This window comes from Erythrolamprus reginae, chromosome 1 (assembly GCF_031021105.1).
Source record: "Erythrolamprus reginae isolate rEryReg1 chromosome 1, rEryReg1.hap1, whole genome shotgun sequence".
Lineage (NCBI taxonomy): Eukaryota > Metazoa > Chordata > Lepidosauria > Squamata > Dipsadidae > Erythrolamprus > Erythrolamprus reginae.
Window position 1 is genome coordinate 89,747,012 of NC_091950.1, and position 22,413 is coordinate 89,769,424.

Here is a 22,413-nt window from a genome sequence, read left to right on the forward strand (position 1 = left end):
GGGAAGATGTTTCAATTCCCCCATGCCTGCGATATAGGTGGGTCTTGAGCAATTTACGAAAGGCAAGGAGGGTGGGGGCAGTTCTAATTTCAGGGGGAGTTGGTTCCAGAGGGCCGGGGCCGCCACAGAGAAACCTCTTCCCCTGGAGCCCGCCAGACGACATTGTTTAGTCGAGGGGACCCAGAAAAGGCCAACACTGTGGGACATTATTGGGCGTTGGAATTCGTGCGGCAGAAAACGATCCCGGAGATATTCTGGTAATCATAATCACTAATAAGAAAGGAAGCATATTTAACTGAAATACTATGTTGGCTTGATTTCCTATTTCAGGATTTATACCTGTGCAACCTGCTAACATGAGCTGCCCATCTTTGCATTGCTAAAAGTTCTGTTGCAAGGATAATCCATCCGAGCCAGGGATAAAATAAAATGGAGTCTGATTGGATAATTAGATATCTAAGTTACATTGTATACAAATAAAGGAGATAATAGTGCTGTATATTAGAAATATATGCATAAATTTGCATTATAAGAAATATTTTAGTTGGAAGAACACTATTTTGATTATTTCTTTTTTTAGGTTGCAAAATATAAAATATTGATGCATCTCATAATTAAATGAAATAATCTTTACATTTAAAAAAATAATAGACTTCCCCCAAGAGACGTAAAGAATAAAAATCCCCATATAAACTAAAAAAGAAATAAACAAAATCTACCTATTATACTAAACATCCTAATTTTTACTGGCTTTGAAATACATACCATAAGCTACTATGATCTATTTAAAATATCCTTATAAATTATCACAAAGTATCGGTCAAAGCAGTACATATTGTTTCATCTTTTGCATAGTTGAAAATGCAGGTTATCCTGCAGGAATTCTTTATAGTTATGACAATGATGAAAAAGTAACCTTATGACCAATCCTCACATTTATAACCTTTGCAGGTCTGTAAAGCAAAGGAAAGCTGAAACTCATAAGCATAATTGCTGTTTCTCTCAGTGACCTCTTTTGTTAATGACCAACTTGTGAGTTCTAATTGTGATCATTAAATGAGGACAATCTGTATTGCCTTTTTCAAAACACATTTTAACAGCCATTCCTTAGCATCTGACATAACATCACTTTCCCAATTTCTCATTATGATTCTTTTAACCATGACTGCATAATAATTCCCTGATAAACAGTCAAACTGCAAAGCTTCAGTATTATAATTCAATTTAACATACACTTCTTTAACATTTACAGATTTTCCCATAAATCCACTTATAGCAATAACAATAGCACTTAAACTTATATACCACTTTACAGTGCTTTAAAGCCCTCTGTAAATTTTATTTATTTATTCATTTGTCCAATACACAAATACATAGGAAGAAAAATAGACATGTAGTAATATATATAAGGGTAAAGTGAACTTAGAGGAGAGGATATATGAAAGAAAGAAAATATATATGATAAGTGAGAGAAAGGAAAGACAATTGGACAGGGGACAAAAGGCACACCAGTGCACTTATGTACGCCCCTTACTGGCCTCTTAGGAACCTGGAGAGGTCAATCGTGGAGAGTCTAAGGGAGAAATGTTGGGGGTTAGGGGTTGACACAATTGAGTCCGGCAATGAGTTCCACGCTTCGATAACTCGATTGTTGAAATCATATTTTTTACAGTCAAGTTTAGAGCGGTTCGTATTTGGAGCGGTCTACAAAGTCAGCATATTGCATTCAAAAATATGGGTCCTCATTTTACCGACCTTAGAAGGATGGAAGGCTGAGTGAACCTTCAGCCTAGGGAGATTTGAACTGCCAAATTGCAGTCAGGCGGCAGTCAGCAGAAGTAGCCTTCAGTATTGCACTCTAACCACTATGCCACCACGGCTCAGAGACTTATACAGTAAAATATCATTCCAAAATATACCAGATGATCACATGACCATATCTTGTGTGTTGATGAACCCTCAATTTTTAAAGTAAAATTTAATGTCCAACCTTTAAGGAGTTCAATACACTCAACATAGAATTTTACTCTAATTTACTTTAACATTAATTTCAAAACTGTTTGTACCATTTAAACATTTTTAAGCATGCGAAGCTATCAATAGGTCAAGAATCAAGAACTAGAATCAACAATTTTAGTTCTTGGGTCAATCTGGAATATCCCCAAATGTTTTGTTTTTCTATTTTTTAATAGAAAGATAGTGCGGATTTTATTTCTATCATGGATCATTCAAATAATACAATATTTCAAGCAGGAAGTTGTAGTAACAAGAAACCACAATTAAAATCCATCAGCTCTTTTATTACTTCTTCATTTTCTGCTGGAATATTTTTATTCTCACTAAGTCCAGTCAGTCACCATAATTGTTTAAAACTGTTCTCTCTTTTGCTGAAAATTGGAACATTTCTTTCCAGGATAGGTGGAAAAATTTGAAGGATGCTTGTTCCTGTCTCCTCTATCATGGATCATTCAAATTATAGAGCATCTCAAGTATCTTTTAAACAAGCGAAGTTGCTGGTCTGTATTGGCCCATTTTATGGATTATTTCCAACTCTCCTATAAGGGGTGTGTGCTCAAATTCAAAACTTAATATTGTCTATTCTTTGGCTATCAGTATTTGTTCTTGTTCTATTAAGCTCCACCCATATTCCAAAGAATTCCAAACATTGTTGCTATGGTCGGAACTTTTCAACTTCTGATTTGTATACATTCTTCCTTATTTTTCTCTAGTCCACAAAAGTTATAATTGACTCTCTTTCCACAAATAAGGGGTCAGAGGTCCTACATTGATGGGTTTCTTTCTCTTGATGGGAAATGGATATGTATATTTCATGGCTGTTTGTGATGCTGTTGAGGAAGAGCTTGGCTGAGACTATTGAAGAGAGTTGGCCTCCAAACTTTAGACGTATTTCTTATGAAACCATCATTCCAAGGAAATTGACTCCCAAGTCTGGACATGAGGAACCAGAACATGTAAGCTATTTCCTGAAGATTGGAGGGAATAACCAAGTGGTGCATCTCAGACGGAAGTGGGGTTTAGTGCCTAAACACTTCCCTCTGTTCTATTATAACGAAGAAGGAGTTCTCCTGATGGACCAACCTGTCATCAGAGACGATTGCTTTTATCATGGCTTTGTTCAGAACAAACCCTCTTCTCTGGTCACTCTTAGCTTTTGCTCAGGAGGACTCAGAGGTATTTTGCAATTAGAAAATAAAACGTATGAAATTGAGCCCGTGGAGGCATCTGCTAACTTTCAGCATGTTGTATATTCTCTGGAACAAGGTGCTATCTCAATGAAATGTGGACTAACAAAAAGAGAGGAATGGTATCAAAAGGCCATTATGCCAGAAATGGAAAACCTACAGGACAGAAGTACTTCCAAGTGGTGGCCACACACTAGACATGCAGAGATTGCTTTTGTGATAGATCATAAACGATATTTGAAATTCAACAAAAATAAAACTCTAGTTGCTATGAAAGTAATAGATATTCTTCATTTGGCAAATTCAATGTATGAACCACTGTCTGTTAAACTGTCTTTAGCTGGACTAGAAATCTGGACCCAAAAGAATCCCATAAACCTTAAGTGGGACATAGATAAGACTCTTAGATCTTTCAGTGTTTGGAGAAGACGATCACTACAAAGACGTCTAAAGAATGACGCTGCTCATTTATTTGCATTCAAGCATTTTAGTGATCCTGGAGTAGCATATGTAGGAGGAATTTGTAAAGATAAATATGGATCTGCTGTTGAACAATACGTAACCACAAGCTTGGTCACTATGTCTTTAATATTTGTTCATGAGCTGGGACATAATCTTGGAATGACCCATGATGGAAAATATTGTTCATGTGAAAGAGTTCAGTGTATTATGGCTAAAGTCCTTTCAGGCTACGATAGGTTCAGCAATTGTAGCTATCAGGGTTATTTCAAGAACAGAAATGCAAAGTGTTTACTAGATCTACCAAATCCAAGTAAAATATACACCATCAAATTTTGTGGAAACCAGGTACTGGATCGTGGAGAGCAATGCGATTGTGGTTCTGAAGCTCAATGCAAGTCAGATCCTTGTTGCCAATCTAATTGTATGTTGCGTCCTGGTGCTGCTTGTGCATTTGGCTTATGTTGTGACAAGTGTCAGTATCGAGAAGCTGGAACTGTTTGCAGAGCATACACTAGCAGTTGTGATCTTCCTGAATACTGCAATGGAACTTCTGAAAGGTGTCCTGAAGATTTTCATGTGCTGGATGGTACCCCATGCTCAGATGGTGCATATTGCTACAATGGGAATTGCAACACTCACGACAAACAGTGCAAAACAATTTTTGGCAAAAGAGCAATAGCTGCTTCTAAAGTTTGCTTCAGGAAAATTAATACCAAAGGTGATCGCTTTGGAAACTGTGGCCTTAGTTATAAGCACTATAAAAAATGTAAAGTTGAGAATGTCCTGTGTGGCCGTATCCAGTGTGAAAATGTGAGAAGATTGCCCTCTTTGGAGGAACACAATACAATAATTCAAACTTCCGTGGACAATAAGAAATGTTGGGGTATTGACTACCATCTTGGAGTCGACAGAGATATTGGTGCAGTGAAGGATAGCACCCCTTGTGGCAGTGGCATGATATGCGTCAATCAGGAGTGTATCAATATAGCCAGATTAATGTATGATTGTAATATCACAAAGTGCCATTATCGGGGAGTGTGCAATAGTCGTAAACATTGTCACTGTGAATATGGCTGGAGTCCTCCTGACTGTCAATATGAAGGTTATGGGGGCAGCATAGACAGTGGACCTCCTGGACCACTGTATACCGGTAGATATTTTGCAGTATCTGGAATGGTGGGAGGATTAATATATGGCCTTTGTGGTAGTATTATTTCTTTTGCTGTGGTTGTACATTTCAAAAATACACTACTGCCCATGTTTAGGAGATGGAGGGCCAAAATTCATCCGAGAGAATCAACACAAGAAGAATCTCAACAGTAAATCATAAACCATAACAACTTACAAGGTATCAAATATAAAGTTTGGGACCAATGGATAAAAAGATTGAATGAACTGACTTGAAGAGGGGGGTAATCTTGGCTTTAAATTCCATTGTAACATGATTTATTTTATTTTTATTTATTTTGTTTTGTCAATATATATACAGTATTTAAATACAAGATACAAGTATTGATTGATTTATGGGGGGAAAACTTTCTTTGAAAGAAAAATACTTCTTATATATTTTATTTTTATTTAAGAGGCATCCTTTTAATCTGAATTTCTATATCACACAAGAGGTGAACAGTTCTAAAATTTATTCCTAATTTTCAGTAGAAACTACGGAGAGAAACCAAATCCTGCAGTAGCCTTCTCCAATTGGATAGTCATAATGCTAGAAGAATTCAGTAGGAAATTCCTCATAACCCAGAGAGAAATCTTTTTCATCTCTACTACTAGTTGCGCTATGACATCTTTGGATTTTCCATCTTCATTTGATGGACAAAGGATCACTTGTACAATCAGTGTGCTCTTGTTAGTAGGAAAAGATCACAGAAGACTACTAAATATGTCCATGAGATGTTTTTAACAGCTCTCTTTGAGTGCCAAATCTTGGTTGGAAACATGTGAAACTGCCCTCTTGAGATATTTGTATCCCGCCTTGTCTTTTTCGAGCTCGTTGTGGATTTTTACAATATTACGTTTCTTATTTGTGATCCTGCTCGGCTTGTGAACTTCCATGCATTGCCACTCCTCTGACTATGCAATGCCAAAACCAACTCTTTCTTCTCATTGCTTCTGTTGTGAAACAGGAGACATTATACTTCCTCATTCATTCCACATACTTCAAAACTATTCATTTCTGCTTTTGCTTTGACAGTTGAAAGGCATAGACTACTTATTTGTTCCCAGTATTTATTTATTGTTTTATTAATCTATTGAAAAACCCCTGGATATAAATAAAGCTTTCAAAGTATCTTTTGATGTTTTCCTTCATAATGCAGAATACCTAGAAAAAAATGCTGTCACATTTCTTAATAGTTATTGCTTCTCGACTGGAGGGAGCTGTTTTCTTCAAGGCATCCGATCTGCCCATAAAAACTTACCCTGTCTTAAGTTGCCACATATATGCTTGATTCCCACTCCCCATCTTTTTCTGTTAAAACCAGATACAGCGATCCATAATCTATGTTAGGGATAAAAATTATACAGTGATACCTCGTCTTATAAACGCCTCGTCATACAAACTTTTTGAGATACAAACCCGGGGTTTAAGATTTTTTAGCCTCTTCTTACAAACTATTTTCACCTTACAAACCCACCGCCGCTGCCGCTGGGATGCCCCGCCTCCAGACTTCCGTTGCCAGCGAAGTGCCCGTTTTGGCGCTGCCAAGATTCCCCTGAGGCTCCCCTCCATGGGAAACCCCACCTCTGGACTTCCATGTTTTTGTGATGCAGCGCAAAAACGGGTGGTTCGCTGGCAACAGAAGTCCGGAGGTGGGGTTTCCCAGCGAGGAGAGCCTCAGTGAAATCTCAGCATTGCAAAAACACAGAGGTCCAGAGGTGGGGTTTCGAGGACTTTGGTGTTTTTGCGATGCTGCGATTTCACTGATGCTCCCTTCACTGGGAAACCCCACCTATGGACTTCCATTGCCAGCGAAGTGCTCATTTTTGCGCTGCTGGGATTTCCCTGCTGGGATTCCCCTGCAGCATCACAAAAACACAGAAGTCCAGAGATGGGGTTTCCTATGGAGGGGAAAATCAGGGGAATCCCAGCAGCGCAAAAACGGGCGCTGCAGCTGGCAAAAGGGGTGAATTTTGGGCTTGCACACATTAATCGCTTTTCCATTGATTCCTATGGGAAACATTGTTTCGTCTTACAAACTTTTCACCTTAAGAACTTCGTCCCGGAACCGATTAAGTTTGTAAGACAAGGTATCACTGTATTTTATAAAAATAATCAAAATCAGTGATTTTGTACTGAAGCACATAACAAGCGAGATCATCCAAGGACATGGGGTGAGGTATCATCAATATGCAGATGATACCCAGCTTTACATCTCCACCCCATGCCCAGTCAATGAAGCGGTGGAAGTGATGTGCCGGTGCCTGGAGGCTGTTGGGGCCTGGATGGGTGTCAACAGACTCAAGCTCAACCCGGATAAGACGGAGTGGCTGTGGGTTTTGCCTCCCAAGGACAACTCCATCTGTCCGTCCATCACCCTGGGGGGGGGGGGAATTATTGACCCCCTCAGAGAGGGTCCGCAACTTGGGCGTCCTCCTCGATCCACAGCTCACATTAGAAAAACATCTCTCAGCTGTGGCGAGGGGGGCGTTTGCCCAGGTTTGCCTGGTGCACCAGTTGCGGCCCTATCTGGACCGGGACTCATTGCTCACAGTCACTCATGCCCTCATCACCTCGAGGTTCGACTACTGTAATGCTCTCTACATGGGGCTACCTTTGAAAAGTGTTCGGAAACTTCAGATCGTGCAGAATGCAGCTGCAAGAGCAGTCATGGGCTTACCTAGGTATGCCCATGTTTCACCATCACTCCGCAGTCTGCATTGGCTGCCGATCAGTTTCCGGTCACAATTCAAAGTGTTGGTTATGACCTTTAAAGCCCTTCATGGCATTGGACCAGAATATCTCCGAGACCGCCTCCTGCCGCACGAATCCCAGCGACCGATTAGGTCCCACAGAGTGGGCCTTCTCCGGGTCCCGTCAACTAAACAATGTTGGTTGGCGGGCCCCAGGGGAAGAGCCTTCTCTGTGGCGGCACCGGCCCTCTGGAACCAACTCCCCCCGGAAATTAGAACTGCCCCTACTCTTCCTGCCTTCCGTAAACTCCTTAAAACCCACCTTTGCCGTCAGGCATGGGGGAACTGAAACATCTTCCCCTGGGCATGTTTAATTTATGTATGGTATGCTTGTGTGTATGTCTGTTAGTATATGGGGTCTTTTTTAAATCTTTAATATTTTTAAATTGTCAGATTATTTATGATTTGTTTCCACGTGTTGTGAGCCGCCCCGAGTCTTCGGAGAGGGGCGGCATACAAATCTAAGTAATAAAATAAAAATAAATAAATAAATAAATAAATAAACCTTTCCTATAAGAAAAATCATACAAAAACTAAAAATACACAGGCGTCAGGAAAAACCGCTAACTATTAACGAAGTACGTAAGTTGTCTCTGTAACGATGTGCGGTATATTCACGCTGTGTCACACCGGACTATCTCACGCCTCACAAGACTCTCTTGACTTGACTCATGAGAATGTTGAATTAGACGCATCTTTCCCTGGAGTCTACAGAGAGGGGCGGCATACAAATCTAATAAATAAATAAATAATAAACCACGGTTCAGTGCATATCCCCACCAAACTCTGGTGCAACATGTACTCCCACCAAACTCTTCCCGTACCCCTGGGGATACGTGCACCACACTTTTGGGAAATACTGCCTTAACACATTTGGGAAACCATGTAAGTTCAGTTTAATAAGTCCCAGCCTAGTGGAGCAAATGAGGAAAGCATACATCGGCTTTTATTTTAGGAGGGGTGGCAGGGGTGAGCTACTGCCTGGATGGGGGGGTAACAAAAATGGAGGTACACCCCAGAGCACCCAATTTGCACTGAAAGATGTTGAAAGAAAATGCAGGGCGTCCTGCATAAGCCACGCCCACTGTATTAGTAAAATTTTTGGTAGCCCTTCACTGGTGGTTGGAGTAAATGTACAAAGAACTGTGTAACACTCTGGGGTTTATTTTATTTATTTATTTATTTAATTGGATTTGTATGCCGCCCCTCTCCAAGGAAAGTTCACCTCGTACCCTTGGCCATACCGGCTTTGTCACCAGAGTTCCGCTTTGGCCCATTTACTTCTAACATTTCTCCGCAACAGACACACCCCAAACTGTTCACACCCCAAACTGGCTAATGGGCCCAACTGTTCCATCCCAGGCCCTTCATCATGGCCTATTTGCCAAAATATGGTTCACTCCAGGCTTTTGGGTACATGGGACAGTTCACCTCCAGTCAATCGAAGGAAGGGAAGGCAGAAAGAGAAAGTGTTCTGTGTCATACATCCTCCTGAGTTTCCTCTCTGAGTCCAGCGTTATCCTCTAGCCCAGTGTTTCCCAACCTTGGCAACTTGAAGATATTTGGACTTCAACTCCCAGAATTCTCCAGCCAGCAAATGCTTTAGTAAATGCTGGCTGGGGAATTCTGGGAGTTGAAGTCCAAACATCTTCAAGTTGCCAAGGTTGGGAAACAATGCTCTAGCCCAGGGGTAGACAAAGTTGGCTCTTCTATGACATGTGGACTTCAACGGGGGTTAACATGTGGGTGATCAAATGGAAAATGAAGCTCTTGGAGTGTTTCCCAGGGAGTGCACGTCTGTATGCAGCCTCTCCCTTTTAAGGGAACTGTTTCTTTCCTTCAGCCTGTGTATCTCTCTCTCTTTCTCTCTCTGTGTGTGTGTGTGTGTGTGTGCACACGCGCACGTGTCTGAATGCACACGTGTGTGATCAGAATGAGGGAGATGAAAGGCAGATCTAATGGGGGCCAGGAATGTGAAGCTACAAACATTCCCCTGCCGGTTGTCCCCCCTCCAGTAATGGGCTCTGCTGACCCCATGGCGGGGGCACACAGTGGGGGTATTAAATTTATGCACTATTTATTGAATAGTTAATAGTTTTTTATTGTCCTTCCTTCTCTAGTACCTTAGTATGATCCTTAATTACTTTTAAAATAGGAAATCATTACATAGTATGTTTTTACCCATAAACACTTTAATCATTCAATCTAGAACTGAACCTTTATAGCAATTAAAGAAAATTGAGCTACTTGCCTAATCTCTTATCATACTGAACCTTGTGGGTTCAGTACAAAACATTAAACTGTTACTGTGCTCCTCAACAAATAATGCTGCCTATCATTTGTCCTTTTGTGATAATTCAAATAATGTGACTTAATCAACTGAAAAAGAGTCCAAGCACCTATTTGAAAACTTATCTTGGTTGGTAAGCCACTCCCACCCAGTCATGTCACCTTTAAGGCACCCCCCAGTCACATGATTGTCAAGCTACTCCCACCTGGCCACATGGTCACCAAGCCACTCCCACCTGGTAACATGACCATCATGCCACACCCACAAAATAAGCCACACCAACAGTGTGGCAGTAAAAATTTTGGCAGCCCATCATTGCCCCCACCCACTCCACCCCTGTGAGGTCAGTGGTCCCCAAGCTTAAAAAAAGAAGGGGGTAGGAGAAGGAAGCTCCTTTCAAAAATGCAGACTCCTGTCAGCTTGCACTCACTCTCTTTTGGGGATCTTTGGAGTAAGGTCTGGGCACATGCAGGTGACAGCCACTGGTGACCAAAGGGGAAATAAAACTCCTGTGATTTGAGCATTGCTGCATGCATATGCATATGGCAGCCTTGTTTGAACCACTCAGGCTAATCCGTAGGATACATATAGACCATTCTGTGGGGTTGGTCGGTGATGTGTTAGCTTTCCCCACCTATTATCTTTGGGCTGATAAAAAAAATCTACGTAATTGGACCGAAGAGGCACCATGTAAAAGAGGGTTGCAGAAGTTTGTTTGTTTGTTTTTTTGTCAACATTGCCACTCATATTGACTCAGATTTGCCACTGTCTCTGGTGGTTTAAGTTGCAACATCACCTGCATATAGGCGTGTTTCAGGCAGGTCCTGGATTGCCAGAATACGACAAGCTGGGGCCAGATCCAGCTCACTCTGTTGTAGAGACAGTCAGCTGAGAGTGTCAGTATGGCCCATTTCCTTGCCTGATTTGTTGACTAGTTGGCATGAGTATGCAGCCATGAAAATGGACCATCATAGCATTCATGGTGACAGGATCTGTGGTGTCTCCTGTGAAGTGACCAAGTGAAAGATTGTGGTCTGTAAAGATGATGAAAGTTCATCCTTATAAGAAGTCATGGAACTTCTTAATGCCACTCACTATGGAAAGGGCTTCCTTTCAGACAATGATAGGGTTTTAGAATAGTATGCAATGGTGGCATCTCTACCATCAGGCATCTTGTGACTTAGTACTGCCGCAATGCCATATGGTGAAGCATCACAGGTTAGGGTTTCATTGAAATGAGCTCGAGAATAACAATGATTTTACCATCTTGAATGCTTTGTCTTGAGTACTGGACCAGACCCAGGATGCTTCTTTTGTCCAGTAGGCAATGCAGTGATTCTGCCAGGGCAGCCTTATGCAGTAAGAAGGAGTGGTAAAAATTGAGCAGACCCAGAATTCCTGAAGCTTTCCCTTGGATTTTGGTGTGGGGGCTTGCAGGATTGGGTGTATTCTGGCAGTGTCGATATGGAACCCCAAGAATACTGTGGATTCCACACCAATCTGGCACTTTTTCCTCTTGAGTTTTAGGCCTACCTTGTGGAAACATTGGAGTACTATGGTGGAGACATTCCACCAGGACTGCCGCTGATTCCCCCATGATAAGGACATCATCATAGTATGGGCAGACACCAGGAATGTTCTTCAGTGTTCATTCTATAATACTTTGGAACAAGCCTGGTGCTACACTTACCCCAAATTGCAAACGACTCACTCGGAATGCTCCTCTGTGTGTGACTTTTGTTTTTGCTTCTGAGGTAGTGTCATCTACCAATAGCTGCTGGTAGATCTGGGTGAGGTCTAGTTTAGTGAAGATTCCCTGGAGTGAGGTGAGGATGTGGCTTACCACTGACACAGCATAAGCATGCTGCCATAGTGCTTTGCTTATGGTGCACTTCTAGTCTGCACAGATGTGAATGTCCCCATTAGGCTTAAGTGAGGTCACTATGAGAGTTTCCCAATACCTAAAGACCACAGGTTGGAGCACTCCCTGTGTACCAGTTTGTCTAGTTTCACATCAATTTTTGGCTTCAATGCAAAGAGAACCCTGCACAGTTTTAGTCAGATTGGAGTTACTGCTGGATTGAGGTTAAGAGAAATGAGTGCTCCTTTGCATTGCCCCAACTAAGTGCTGAATACATCAGTATTACCACTTCCAGGTCAGCTATTTAGGTTTGATTGATACCTATTACCCTGCTGCCCAGGGCCTCAAACCAGTCTAGTTCTATGAGGCTAGTGCACAGCCTTTCTACAACCACTATGCTGAAGGAACCCTCAAACTCTCTAAATTGTACCTTAATAGTAGCTTTGCCCCTTATAGGAACACAGTGACTCTGAAAGTCTGTTAGTACTAAGCTTGATGATTTGAGTGGGACCTGCTGTCAGCTACATTTGCAAACGTGATTGAAAATCATGGACAATATAATGGACAGGGCTGATCCAGTATCAATGGGACCCCTTGAAGTTTTATTTGGAGTCTTATCTTTTCTTTGATGGGCTATTGGGCCCCTGTATGTTGGATGCTACGCCTTTCGGAGCAGTATTCAATTCTGTTATGTCCTGAGGGCCTTTGCCCCTCATATTCCTGTGTTGCAAGTTCTGTTTCACACTGATGATGACATCTGCAAACTCTGGAAATGTGCAGCATGTGCATTCTGCTCTTTCATGCTGTCCCATGCAGCTTGTGCAGTTTTGTGGAGGAGTTGCTTGTTTTGTGGAACATGACCATCTGGGGGACTCTCTCCTCAAGTGATGTATTTCATTGCTTGCACTGAACTCTCCCAAGCCTTGTGCAGTCTATTGGTGGATTGCAGGGAGTCTGATGTGTGTTTTTGGTAGCCAGAGAGTCTTCACGCCCTCCCCCCAGCAGCCTCATCTGCCATGACATCCTTCAATGCATCTTGGAAGGTCAGTTTCTCCATGATGAATAGGCGCTGTTTTAATTCACTGTTACGCAGGCCACAAATGAGTCTGTCTCTGGGACCTTCCTCCAGATCATGGAACTTGCCCTGGTGCAAAGCTTGGCAAAGGGCTTCCACAAACTGTGCTGGAGATTCCAAGGACCTTTGTTCTCACTGCTCAAATGCATGGCACTGGGTGATGACAAAAAGTTTAGGCTCAATATGTTCCCTTAATTTTTTCTTGAGGTCTGTATAGGCCACTGTCTCTATGCTCGCTGGTGCTATCAAGTTTTCAAACGTGGCTTGTCCACAGAGACATAACAGGGTTGCTGCCTTCTGGCCATCATCCATGACCTGGTTAGTCTGGAGATAGTTGTCTACTCGGCAGATGTATGAGCTCCACTGTTCTGGATGAGTAATATTGAACTTGTTGAGTCTTCCCAGTTTAGTCATTTGAGAAGGCCTCTGTGTACTAGTTAATGTCTGCACTGCTGCAGTTGGTGGTGAGCTGCACTTAGGAGTCCTGGGGATGGATCTCTCGGATAGGTCTGTGCCTCCAGGGTGTCTTACTGGCAGGCAGGGCATGGAGAATGTTTTCCCCAGGGTTCTTTATCCAGTCTGACACCCAGTGACTTTAGCATACCTCCAACATGGCTAACTGGCAGGCAGGGGTCAGGAGTAGTCCTGCTGGGGCTCGTTATCTAGCCTATCACCCTGTGACTTCAGTCTCTTGGATAGCAGCAGCTCTCTCCTCTGCAGCATCCCATTGCCACTATTATGTAGTAGTGGGCTGCAGTAGGTAAGAAACAAACCAGCATAGATGCAACAGCATTTATTGATTAAATCTGTAACTGAGGAACAGCAGGCAATGCCTGTAATTTCTACTCTTGGCCCATAGGGCCTTAACCAATCATAATGATTGAAAAACCCGCCCAAATATGATTGTTCAAAGTTTCCCTCCAAAACATTTGGAATTAACATCTAGAGCAGTGTTTTTCAACCAGTGTGCCGTGGCACACTAGTGTGCCATGAGACATGGTCAGGTGTGCCGCGAAGAAGGAAGCTCAAGTTCCGGTCTCGCAACTTTTTGCTGAGAGAGTGAGAGTGAGAAAGAGAGAGAGAAAGAAAGAGAGAGAGAAAGAAAGAGAGAGAGAAAGAGAGAGAGAGAAAGAAATAAAGAGAGAGAGAAAGAGAGAGAAAGAGTGTGAGAGAGAAAGAAAGCAAGAGAGAAAGAAAAGAGAGAAAGCAAGAGTGAGAGAGAAAGAAAGCAAGAGGAGAGAGAGAGAAAGAAAGCGAGAGAGAGAGAGAGAAGGAGAGGAAGGGAGAGAGAGAGAGAAATGAGCAAAAAGGGGAGGAAAAAAGAGAAATGAGAAAATGATTGAGACAGAGAATGAGAGGAAAGAGAAAGAAACAAAAGAGAGAGAGAGAAGTGACTCTTGATTTAAAGCATATGATAAAAAGCAACCAAAGAATAAGAGAGAAAAAAACCCAGCCTTCACCTGTTTTTGGAAATGGTTCAAGAGTGTGTATACACACACAAGGGTGGGGAGGAGACAGGGATGGAAAAAAAGAGGAGAGTGTCTTAGGGTGTCATTTTGGTCATTTTGTGCTAAGAGTGCAACCCTGTGGTTTTTAACAGATTCTCTCCCATATGAAAATTCTTAAGGCAAAGACTGAGCCATTTGGTATGAAAAAAAACCTCAGATCCTTTTCTAGCCAAACATGACTTGGAGGAAAGGAGGAAAACCCAAACAAGCATGAATTAGAAATTAGAAGTTTCAGCAGGTTATTGATTACAAATTCTTACAAAGCCACACGTCTCCTGCTGTGATAGACTTCTTGACTATCCACTCACATTATTCACACCTTGGGCCACACAGAGAAAATATATAGTTTATTCCTATTAGATAAATTAGAGGGCAATAGGACATGAACAGTAGTTATTCTACATTGGTTGTTTAAACTCCGCCTCCATTCCAGAAAAGTATTGTATTTCTGTTGCTACCGGCATGTTCAGAATCCTCATTTTCAAATCTTTTAAGTTTCTTTCTCTAGCTCTAGCTCTTTCTTTTTGAGAATAAGGTCAGGTTCTACCCTCATTCTGAAAAAATGAGTACCTGTCTGGCATTATTGAGTGTGATATTGCTTAATACCATCCAAAATACAGCTCCTAGACAGGCACCTCCTCGAGGCTTCAGATATGCTGCTTACGACGTGATCATCCCAAGAAAATTATCTCCTAAGTATGGGCAAGAAGAACATCAGTATGTGAGCTATCTCTTTCACATTGATGGAAATCCATATGTGGTGTTTCTCAGGCAAAGAAAGAATTTCATCCCTAAGATATTTCCTGTTTTCACCTATGATACAGCAGGAGATCTCCAAGTGGACCATCCATTTATCAACGTTGACTGTTTCTACCATGGATTTATACAGGGAAAGTCCTCTTCCCGAGTCACCCTCAGTACATGTTCAGGAGGACTAAGAGGTCTTGTGCAAATGGAAAATAAGACCTATGAAATTGAACCAGTCCAGGAATCTTCTACCTTTCAACATGTGGTTTTTCGGTTAGAAGCAGAGGAAGGGGCTGTCCAAATAATCTCCGGAGTAGGAGACAAAGAGCAGAGCCATCAACAGGACATAATTCCTGAAATACAATACCTTGGAATCAAAGCAGTTTTTGCAAAATCCTGGTGGCCCCACACGAGATATGTTAAGGTAGCAATTGTGATTGATCATGAACGATATTTGCAGTTTCACAGAAATGAATCCTTTATTACCTTGCAAGTTCTAGATATTGTCCACACTGCAAATTCATTCTATGAATCACTTTCTGTGCATTTATCAATAACAGGCTTAATGATCTGGTCACATAGAAATCTCATAAATGTTAGTCCTATAGCAGATGACACGCTTTTTTCATTTAATAAATGGAGAACAGACACTTTAGTTCACATTTTAAAGAATGATGTTGGTCACTTTTTTGCTTATAAAAATTATGGGCCAACAGTAGGACTTGCCTATATAGGTACTATATGTAGCATTTATGGCGCAAGTGCTATTGAATCCTATATGACTCCCAGTTTGTTTTATATATCTGTCATATTTGCTCATGAACAGGGACATGTGCTTGGAATGGAGCATGATGACCGATTTTGTCACTGTGAAAAGATCGAATGCATTATGGCACCCTATGCAGCAGAGACAGATAAATTTAGTAATTGCAGTTACAAGGATTATTTCCACTACAGAAACACTGGGTGCTTACTTGTCCCACCAGACACTGCTCTCCCAACATTTTCATTCACATCCTGTGGTAACAAAAGAGTGGAAAAGGGAGAGCAGTGCGACTGTGGGTCAGCAACACAATGCAAGTCAGATCCCTGCTGTCAAGCTAATTGTATGTTGCGCCCTGATGCTGTTTGTGCCTTTGGACTGTGCTGTGCTAACTGCAAATATCGTCAACGTGGAACTCTTTGCAGAGAGAAGATTGGCAAGTGTGATTTCCCTGAATATTGCAATGGGACTTCAGAGCAGTGTCCAGAAGATCTACATGTCCAAGATGGTGCCGTGTGCGATGATGGTGTGTATTGTTATCATGGGAACTGCACGACTCATGAATTGCAGTGCAAAATGATATTCGGTAGTGGAGCAACAGTCGCTTCTGAGGTTTGCTTCACAAAAGTAAATACTAAAGGTGATCGCTTTGGCAACTGTGGCCTTAAACATGGAATTTACAAGAAATGTGATTCTGGGGATAGCCTGTGTGGCCGTATCCAGTGCAAAAATATACAAATGCCTTTTGTAGAGGATCACACTACAATCATTCATACTTCCACCGGAGTTAATGACTGCTGGAGCACTGACTACCACCCTGGGAAGAAGGGAAATGATATTGGAGCAGTGAGAGATGGTACTCCTTGTGGCAATAACATGATGTGTATTGAAGGTAGTTGTGTCAATGTGTCCATTTTGAACTATGACTGTAATGTGACAAAGTGCCACAACCGGGGAGTTTGTAACACTCTCAAACACTGTCACTGTGATGTTGGATGGGCCCCTCCAGACTGCAGAAATAGAGGCTACGGAGGTAGCATAGACAGTGGGCCATCTCCAGTTATCATACAGAGTAAAGCTAACATCAAAGCCTCAGCTGTAGTTGGAATACTCGGTGCTTTTTTTCTCACAATTGTTTGTACCGGCCTGGTGATCTGGTTCAAGAAAGGGCTCAGAAACCCACTGGGAAACGTTCAGGGAAGAGTCCATGCTACGAAATCAAATGATGAAGGAACACCAGTATAACCCACCTTTGGTAAGAATGAAAAATCCAACCAGTAGAAGCACAGAAAATAACTGTCAATTTGAAAAACAAATGCATCAAAAATGTTATTGTTTAAAGATGTCTCCCAGACATATTTCCTTTTGGGAAACTTGGCTTCTTTGGAGGGGGAAAGGCCCCCCTGATCTATTAAAGTAGTGTTTATTCAGAATAAGTCAAGCAAATCTCTCATTTCTAAAGAGTAATAAATTGTTTTCATTTTGGATCTTAAAACTCAAATTTCAAAGTGGAAGGAAGTGATAATTCAGAGGCATCTTGTCCCAGTATGATAGTTCCTCGTTTCTATTAACATGCAGAAAGTTGTCGTACCAAGAAGACACAATTAAAATCCATCATCATTTTTTTTACTAGTTCTTCATTTTTCTTCTAGAATATTTTTAATCTCACTAAGAATTAGTCCAGTCAGTCATTATAATAGATTAACCTATATTTCTCTTGCTTTAAGTCAGAGTATTTCTTTTTAGGATTGATGAAAAACTGCTTGTTCCTGTCCCACCAAAGCCGTTGACTGAAAAAAACCTGCTACAGATGTAATGAGGAATAGGTGGCTTTCTCTGTAGACTGATAAATACTTTTATTCACACTTGAATGAACTCTTGTTTTTAAAAAAACTTTTATTGTGAGTTTTCAAAAGTTTTACAAACATATTTAAGAACACAAAATTACATTAACATAGAGCAAGAAAACAAAACAAAAAAGAGATAACAGTACAGTATAATACAAGTAATACAAGTAGCGTACAAAGAAAAAAACATGCTACATTATTATTATTAACATTTTACTAATATTCACTTCCTTGACATCAGTGTAATGTTAATATTTGTAAATTTATAGATTTTTCTTTTTTCAAGCCATATATACAGTTTCTCCCATGTGAATATTTCTTTCTTTTGTTCATTACATTATTCTAATTATAATTCTTATTTCTGCACAATCCAGCATTTTGTTAACTACCGTTATTTCGGGGGGCATGTGTTCAAATTAAATGAACCCTTAAATGAACATTAGAATAATCAGAAACTGCTGGTTGAGTCTGCTTCTGGGTTGAGGTCAATGGACCTCTGACGAGAACTCTCCAGGATAGGCTTGAAAAAGAAGCATTTGAGTCTACGGAGAGGGGAGGCATACAAATCTAATAAATAAATAAAATAAAATAAAATACTTTGATCAACAGACAGCCATGCCAGAAGTATGTTGGATGTCAAGGAAAGATCGAAAGGCATTGTTGATTATAAGTAATTTGGGCTGCCGACATAGCACTGCACATTAACTTTTCTCTACCTCTGCCCTGATAAGGTTAATGATGAAATTATTATGGATGTTCAGTATTGTGAAGCCACTCAGTGATAATTGGAGAAAGAGATCTCCGACATGGTCCTCTGCGTTACTCACTTATACCTTTTCTCATCAGTTCCACTATGATTGATCTGTTTGAAATAAAATGTTCTTAAGGTTTGTTACCCTACTGGAGACATTTGCTCTCAGTGTCATCAGTACAGCCATATTGATTCAGGAGGGAAGTGTTTTTAATAGGAAAGTGAACACAAGAACAAGGGGACACAATCTGAAGTTAGTTGGGGGAAAGATCAAAAGCAACATGAGAAAATATTATTTTACTGAAAGAGTAGTAGATCCTTGGAACAAATTTCCAGCAGACGTGGTTGGTAAATCCACAGTAACTGAATTTAAACATGCCTGGGAGAAACATATATCCATCCTAATATAAAACACAAGAAGTAGTATAAGGGCAGACTAGATGGACCATGAGGTCTTTATCTGCCGTCAATCTTCTATGTTTCTATAATTCTTCCTTCCTTCTTACTCCCTTCTCAGGATACTAGTTGAGATTTGCCCTAGATAGGTTATTCCAAAAATATACTCAAACTCACCAGCTAAACAGTCATGGGGACGGATAGCCCCAGTGTGGCCCCTCTTCATTCTCCACCACAATGGGCTTATTATAATTTATAACTTATGCTTATTATAATTTATGTTTGGTATGTATGTGCTGTTTGGTTTTTTAAATTGATAGGGTTTTTAGTTTTTTCTTAATATTAGATTTGTGCCTGTACAATATTGTTTTATCGCTTGTTGTGAGCCGCCCCGAGTCTTTGGAGAGGGGCGGCATACAAATCTAATAAATTATTATTATTATTAATTATTAACTGGACAGCCTTCCCTTTTGCTTCCAAGGCTGGCCAATTGTGCTTTCATTCAGTAGACTGCTTGTAAGAAAAACACCCCAGACCATGAGAATAAAAGCTAAAAATCTTTATTAACCACATGATATATATATATCATAGAAACATTTATCAAACATAACATATATCAAACATAACATATATCAAACATAACATATATCAAACATAACATAAAGACGCCAATATGATAATACCGTATCATATCAGGACCAATTGAAGACACTCAAAAGGTGTACTCAAAAGGTAAAGTACCTAACTTCAAGAACCATCTTTTATAGTATTTTAATGTCTGGTTTACACCCCCTTCCTCCTGTCCATATATGGGGTTGTCTTGCATCCAATTTCATCATAGTTCCTTGGAACTCTCTAGATTAATCCATCAAGCCTTTATGAATGTTTCTTGGCCTAAACAATAGGATTTCTTCATCTTGATACAGGATGTAAACATGTTATTGTACTGTTTGTTTTTCTGGCAAGGACTGCTGTCCAAAAGGTCGGAAGTTTAGTACTCCTATAAGAGTGTTCCGTATCTATCTAGGCCTTAGATGCCTAGATTCTATAGATAATTCTCTCAATCCCTCCTCTTTTTTTCTAAGAATTATTCAAATCCTTAGAATATGTCTATCATAATGCAGACCACCCAATTCGTGGGGATATTCATCCTTATGCCAGCGGACCTTCCATCAGAAAATGCAAACTAAAGTACATTCGATACATAATACACAACTTAATACAATGCGTATGATAACTCCTACAAATGAGTCTGGCAACCAAGAGTTGGAGTGTTCCATATGTCACTAGATGTAGCATTGTATGATTCTACTCCTAACTACGGTTTCTTGTGCCGTATCTCTACTTGAATAACTCATCTCCCATGTCTATATCTATACGTCTTTATGGCCACTCTATTTTATATTATAGATTCATTACCTCCTTTTCCAATGCACATGTTCAATGCCTCATTTGCTTAAATTGAGTTCTGTAAGGCCCACCAGGGACATATACTCAACAAACCATCTTATATGTTTGTATTATACTACTCCTTGTATCTCATCCATGAGTGTGGGATATGTCACCAATTACATTCTATTCTCAGGGTCTTGATCAAACAACATTTGTAAAGATAGGCCACTAAATAAACCATTATCTTGGTATATGCTTATAATGGGGTACATATACCATTTCTCCACCTTCTGGGACATGTTTATATATTGTTCCTTTCACCTCACCTTTCTCTATTGTAATGCCTGCTAATACATGACTATCATGTTCTAGTGTAGAATGATTTTTCTTCTCAGTTACCCTTTCACAAATGACCCATTTGTTTACAAAAAATGTTACCTCCATAAATGTTAGATTTGTCTATTGTGCAGGGCTCATCTAATCCATGTACAAGAATGCATAAGCATGAACATATAAGTCACCAAATAAAACCCCACTTGTCCTAGGGCTTCAGCTTTTTCCTTTTCCAGCAACTCTATGGATAATTGTGTTCACACCTCTTGCCTATATATTACATATCAATTGGCTGGTAACATATTTCCCTACAATCACTTCTTCAAACAATAGGGGACATATATGCATTATATCTAGCTTGTTAATTCCCCTTTTCTTAACGTGTCTCCCATCTCCCTTGTTTAACTTCGTCTCATTTCATTCACATAGCTTATTGCACAGTTTTTCTAAGGCTACATTGTATAAAAATACCAGTTTGGAAGGTGCTTTTGTTTCATGATATAGCAATAATAATTCTTCTTCTATAATCCTACACTTCTTATATAAAGGTGTGTAATCTATACTTATAAAAATATTACTTATAAATAACTTCCACTTCATAGCTTCATCCCAATCCTTTTTCTTCCACATTTGTACTGTGAATATTTTCCTACTGGCACTCCATTACTGAAAGTGGATCTGAGGCATATTCCAGTTTTCAAATCTGGATCAATTAATGCTAGTGATGATGTTTGTGTATACCAATGATCCTGTCCGGTATGGAAACAGAGCTGCTATCCTATCACCAGGTGATTAGATAACACAGCCTCTGATCCCATCCCTTTGTGTACAGTACAGTGATCCCTCGATTAGCATGGTCTCGATTAGCGCGAAACGCTGCAACGCGGTTTTTCAAAAAATATTAATTAAAAAATAATTAATAATAAAATAATCAAAATAATAATCAGTCTTCTATGTTTCTATGTTTCTATGTTTCTTTAATTTAAAAGCTTGCGAGGATCATTTCCCGCACGCACGCGCACCATCCACCACCTACCCTCTCCTCACACGCACACACAGCACGTTTGTTTCGGACGTCCAACCTCCTCCACAATTCCCGTCTCGGGGTTGCACCTTCGGGGGCATCGGAGGCTGCCAACTGAGCACGACTTGCCAGAAGTTTCGTGACTAGAGCGCGTTTGGATAGGAAAAGACGGACGGGGTGGGAAAGGGCGGGAACGAGGACGGGCGACGGCGATTGTCTCATCTTCCCGAGCGAGAAGAAGAAGAAGAAGCGGTGCCAGTCCCGCCTTCCTGTTGAAGGGATAGGGCTGTCCGGAATTCCCTCCCTGTCACAGGAGAAAGCTTCAGTTTCCCCTTTGCCTTTACCCCATCTTCGGCTCCTCGCTGCTTCCGCGCTGCGGAGCAGATCAGCTGTTGGGCGGCTGAAGGAACCTTCCCTTGGTCTTCCCCGCCGCCCACACGCAAACTCCACCATCTGCGCATGTGCGGCCATGAAAAAAATGGCACGCATGCGTAGATGGTGTTTTTACTTCCGCATCCAGTATAACGCGAAAATCGGTTAGCGCGGGAGGTCTTGGAACGTAACCCCCGCGCTAACCGAGGGATCACTGTATAACATTCCACAAAACAATCACCAACTTTATTATCACATTCATGCTGCTATGTATTATGTGTACTAGCCCCCCCCCCATCGTATAGTTGCATGTCATGTGTATATGTGACAGTATTGTATACACTAACACTCTGAAATCAGGGGCTTACATTCACAAATTTCCACAACATAAATGTGACCTATTCAGATATATCCTCTTCTCTATGAGAATGGCAATGGCAAAATAAATCATTCATACCCAGATTCACA

General features: G+C 40.8%; 2 protein-coding genes across 2 annotated transcripts; both read left to right on the forward strand.

Annotated features, from left to right (window-relative positions):
• Window positions 1–2,813: 2,813 nt before the first annotated feature.
• Window positions 2,814–4,988, forward strand: LOC139157573 (disintegrin and metalloproteinase domain-containing protein 20-like). Its single transcript, XM_070734473.1, has one exon. It carries the CDS (start codon window positions 2,814–2,816, stop codon window positions 4,986–4,988), a length of 2,175 nt encoding a protein of 724 aa, XP_070590574.1.
• An 8,435-nt stretch (window positions 4,989–13,423) lies between these two features.
• On the forward strand, window positions 13,424–17,075 carry LOC139161777 (disintegrin and metalloproteinase domain-containing protein 20-like). Its single transcript, XM_070741404.1, has 2 exons — window positions 13,424–13,552; window positions 14,835–17,075. The coding sequence occupies exons 1-2, from the start codon at window positions 13,424–13,426 to the stop codon at window positions 17,073–17,075; spliced, it is 2,370 nt and encodes a 789-aa protein (XP_070597505.1).
• The last annotated feature ends 5,338 nt before the right edge of the window (window positions 17,076–22,413 follow it).

Coding starts and splice junctions, on each gene's coding strand:
- LOC139157573 (XM_070734473.1), top strand. CDS start 2,814: ATGGATATGTATATTTCATGGCTGTTTGTGATGCTGTTGAGGAAGAGC.
- LOC139161777 (XM_070741404.1), top strand. CDS start 13,424: ATGGCTAACTGGCAGGCAGGGGTCAGGAGTAGTCCTGCTGGGGCTCGT. Junction 13,553..14,834: donor CATCCCATTGCCACTATTAT/GTAGTAGTGGGC, acceptor CTCTAGCTCTAG/CTCTTTCTTTTTGAGAATAA.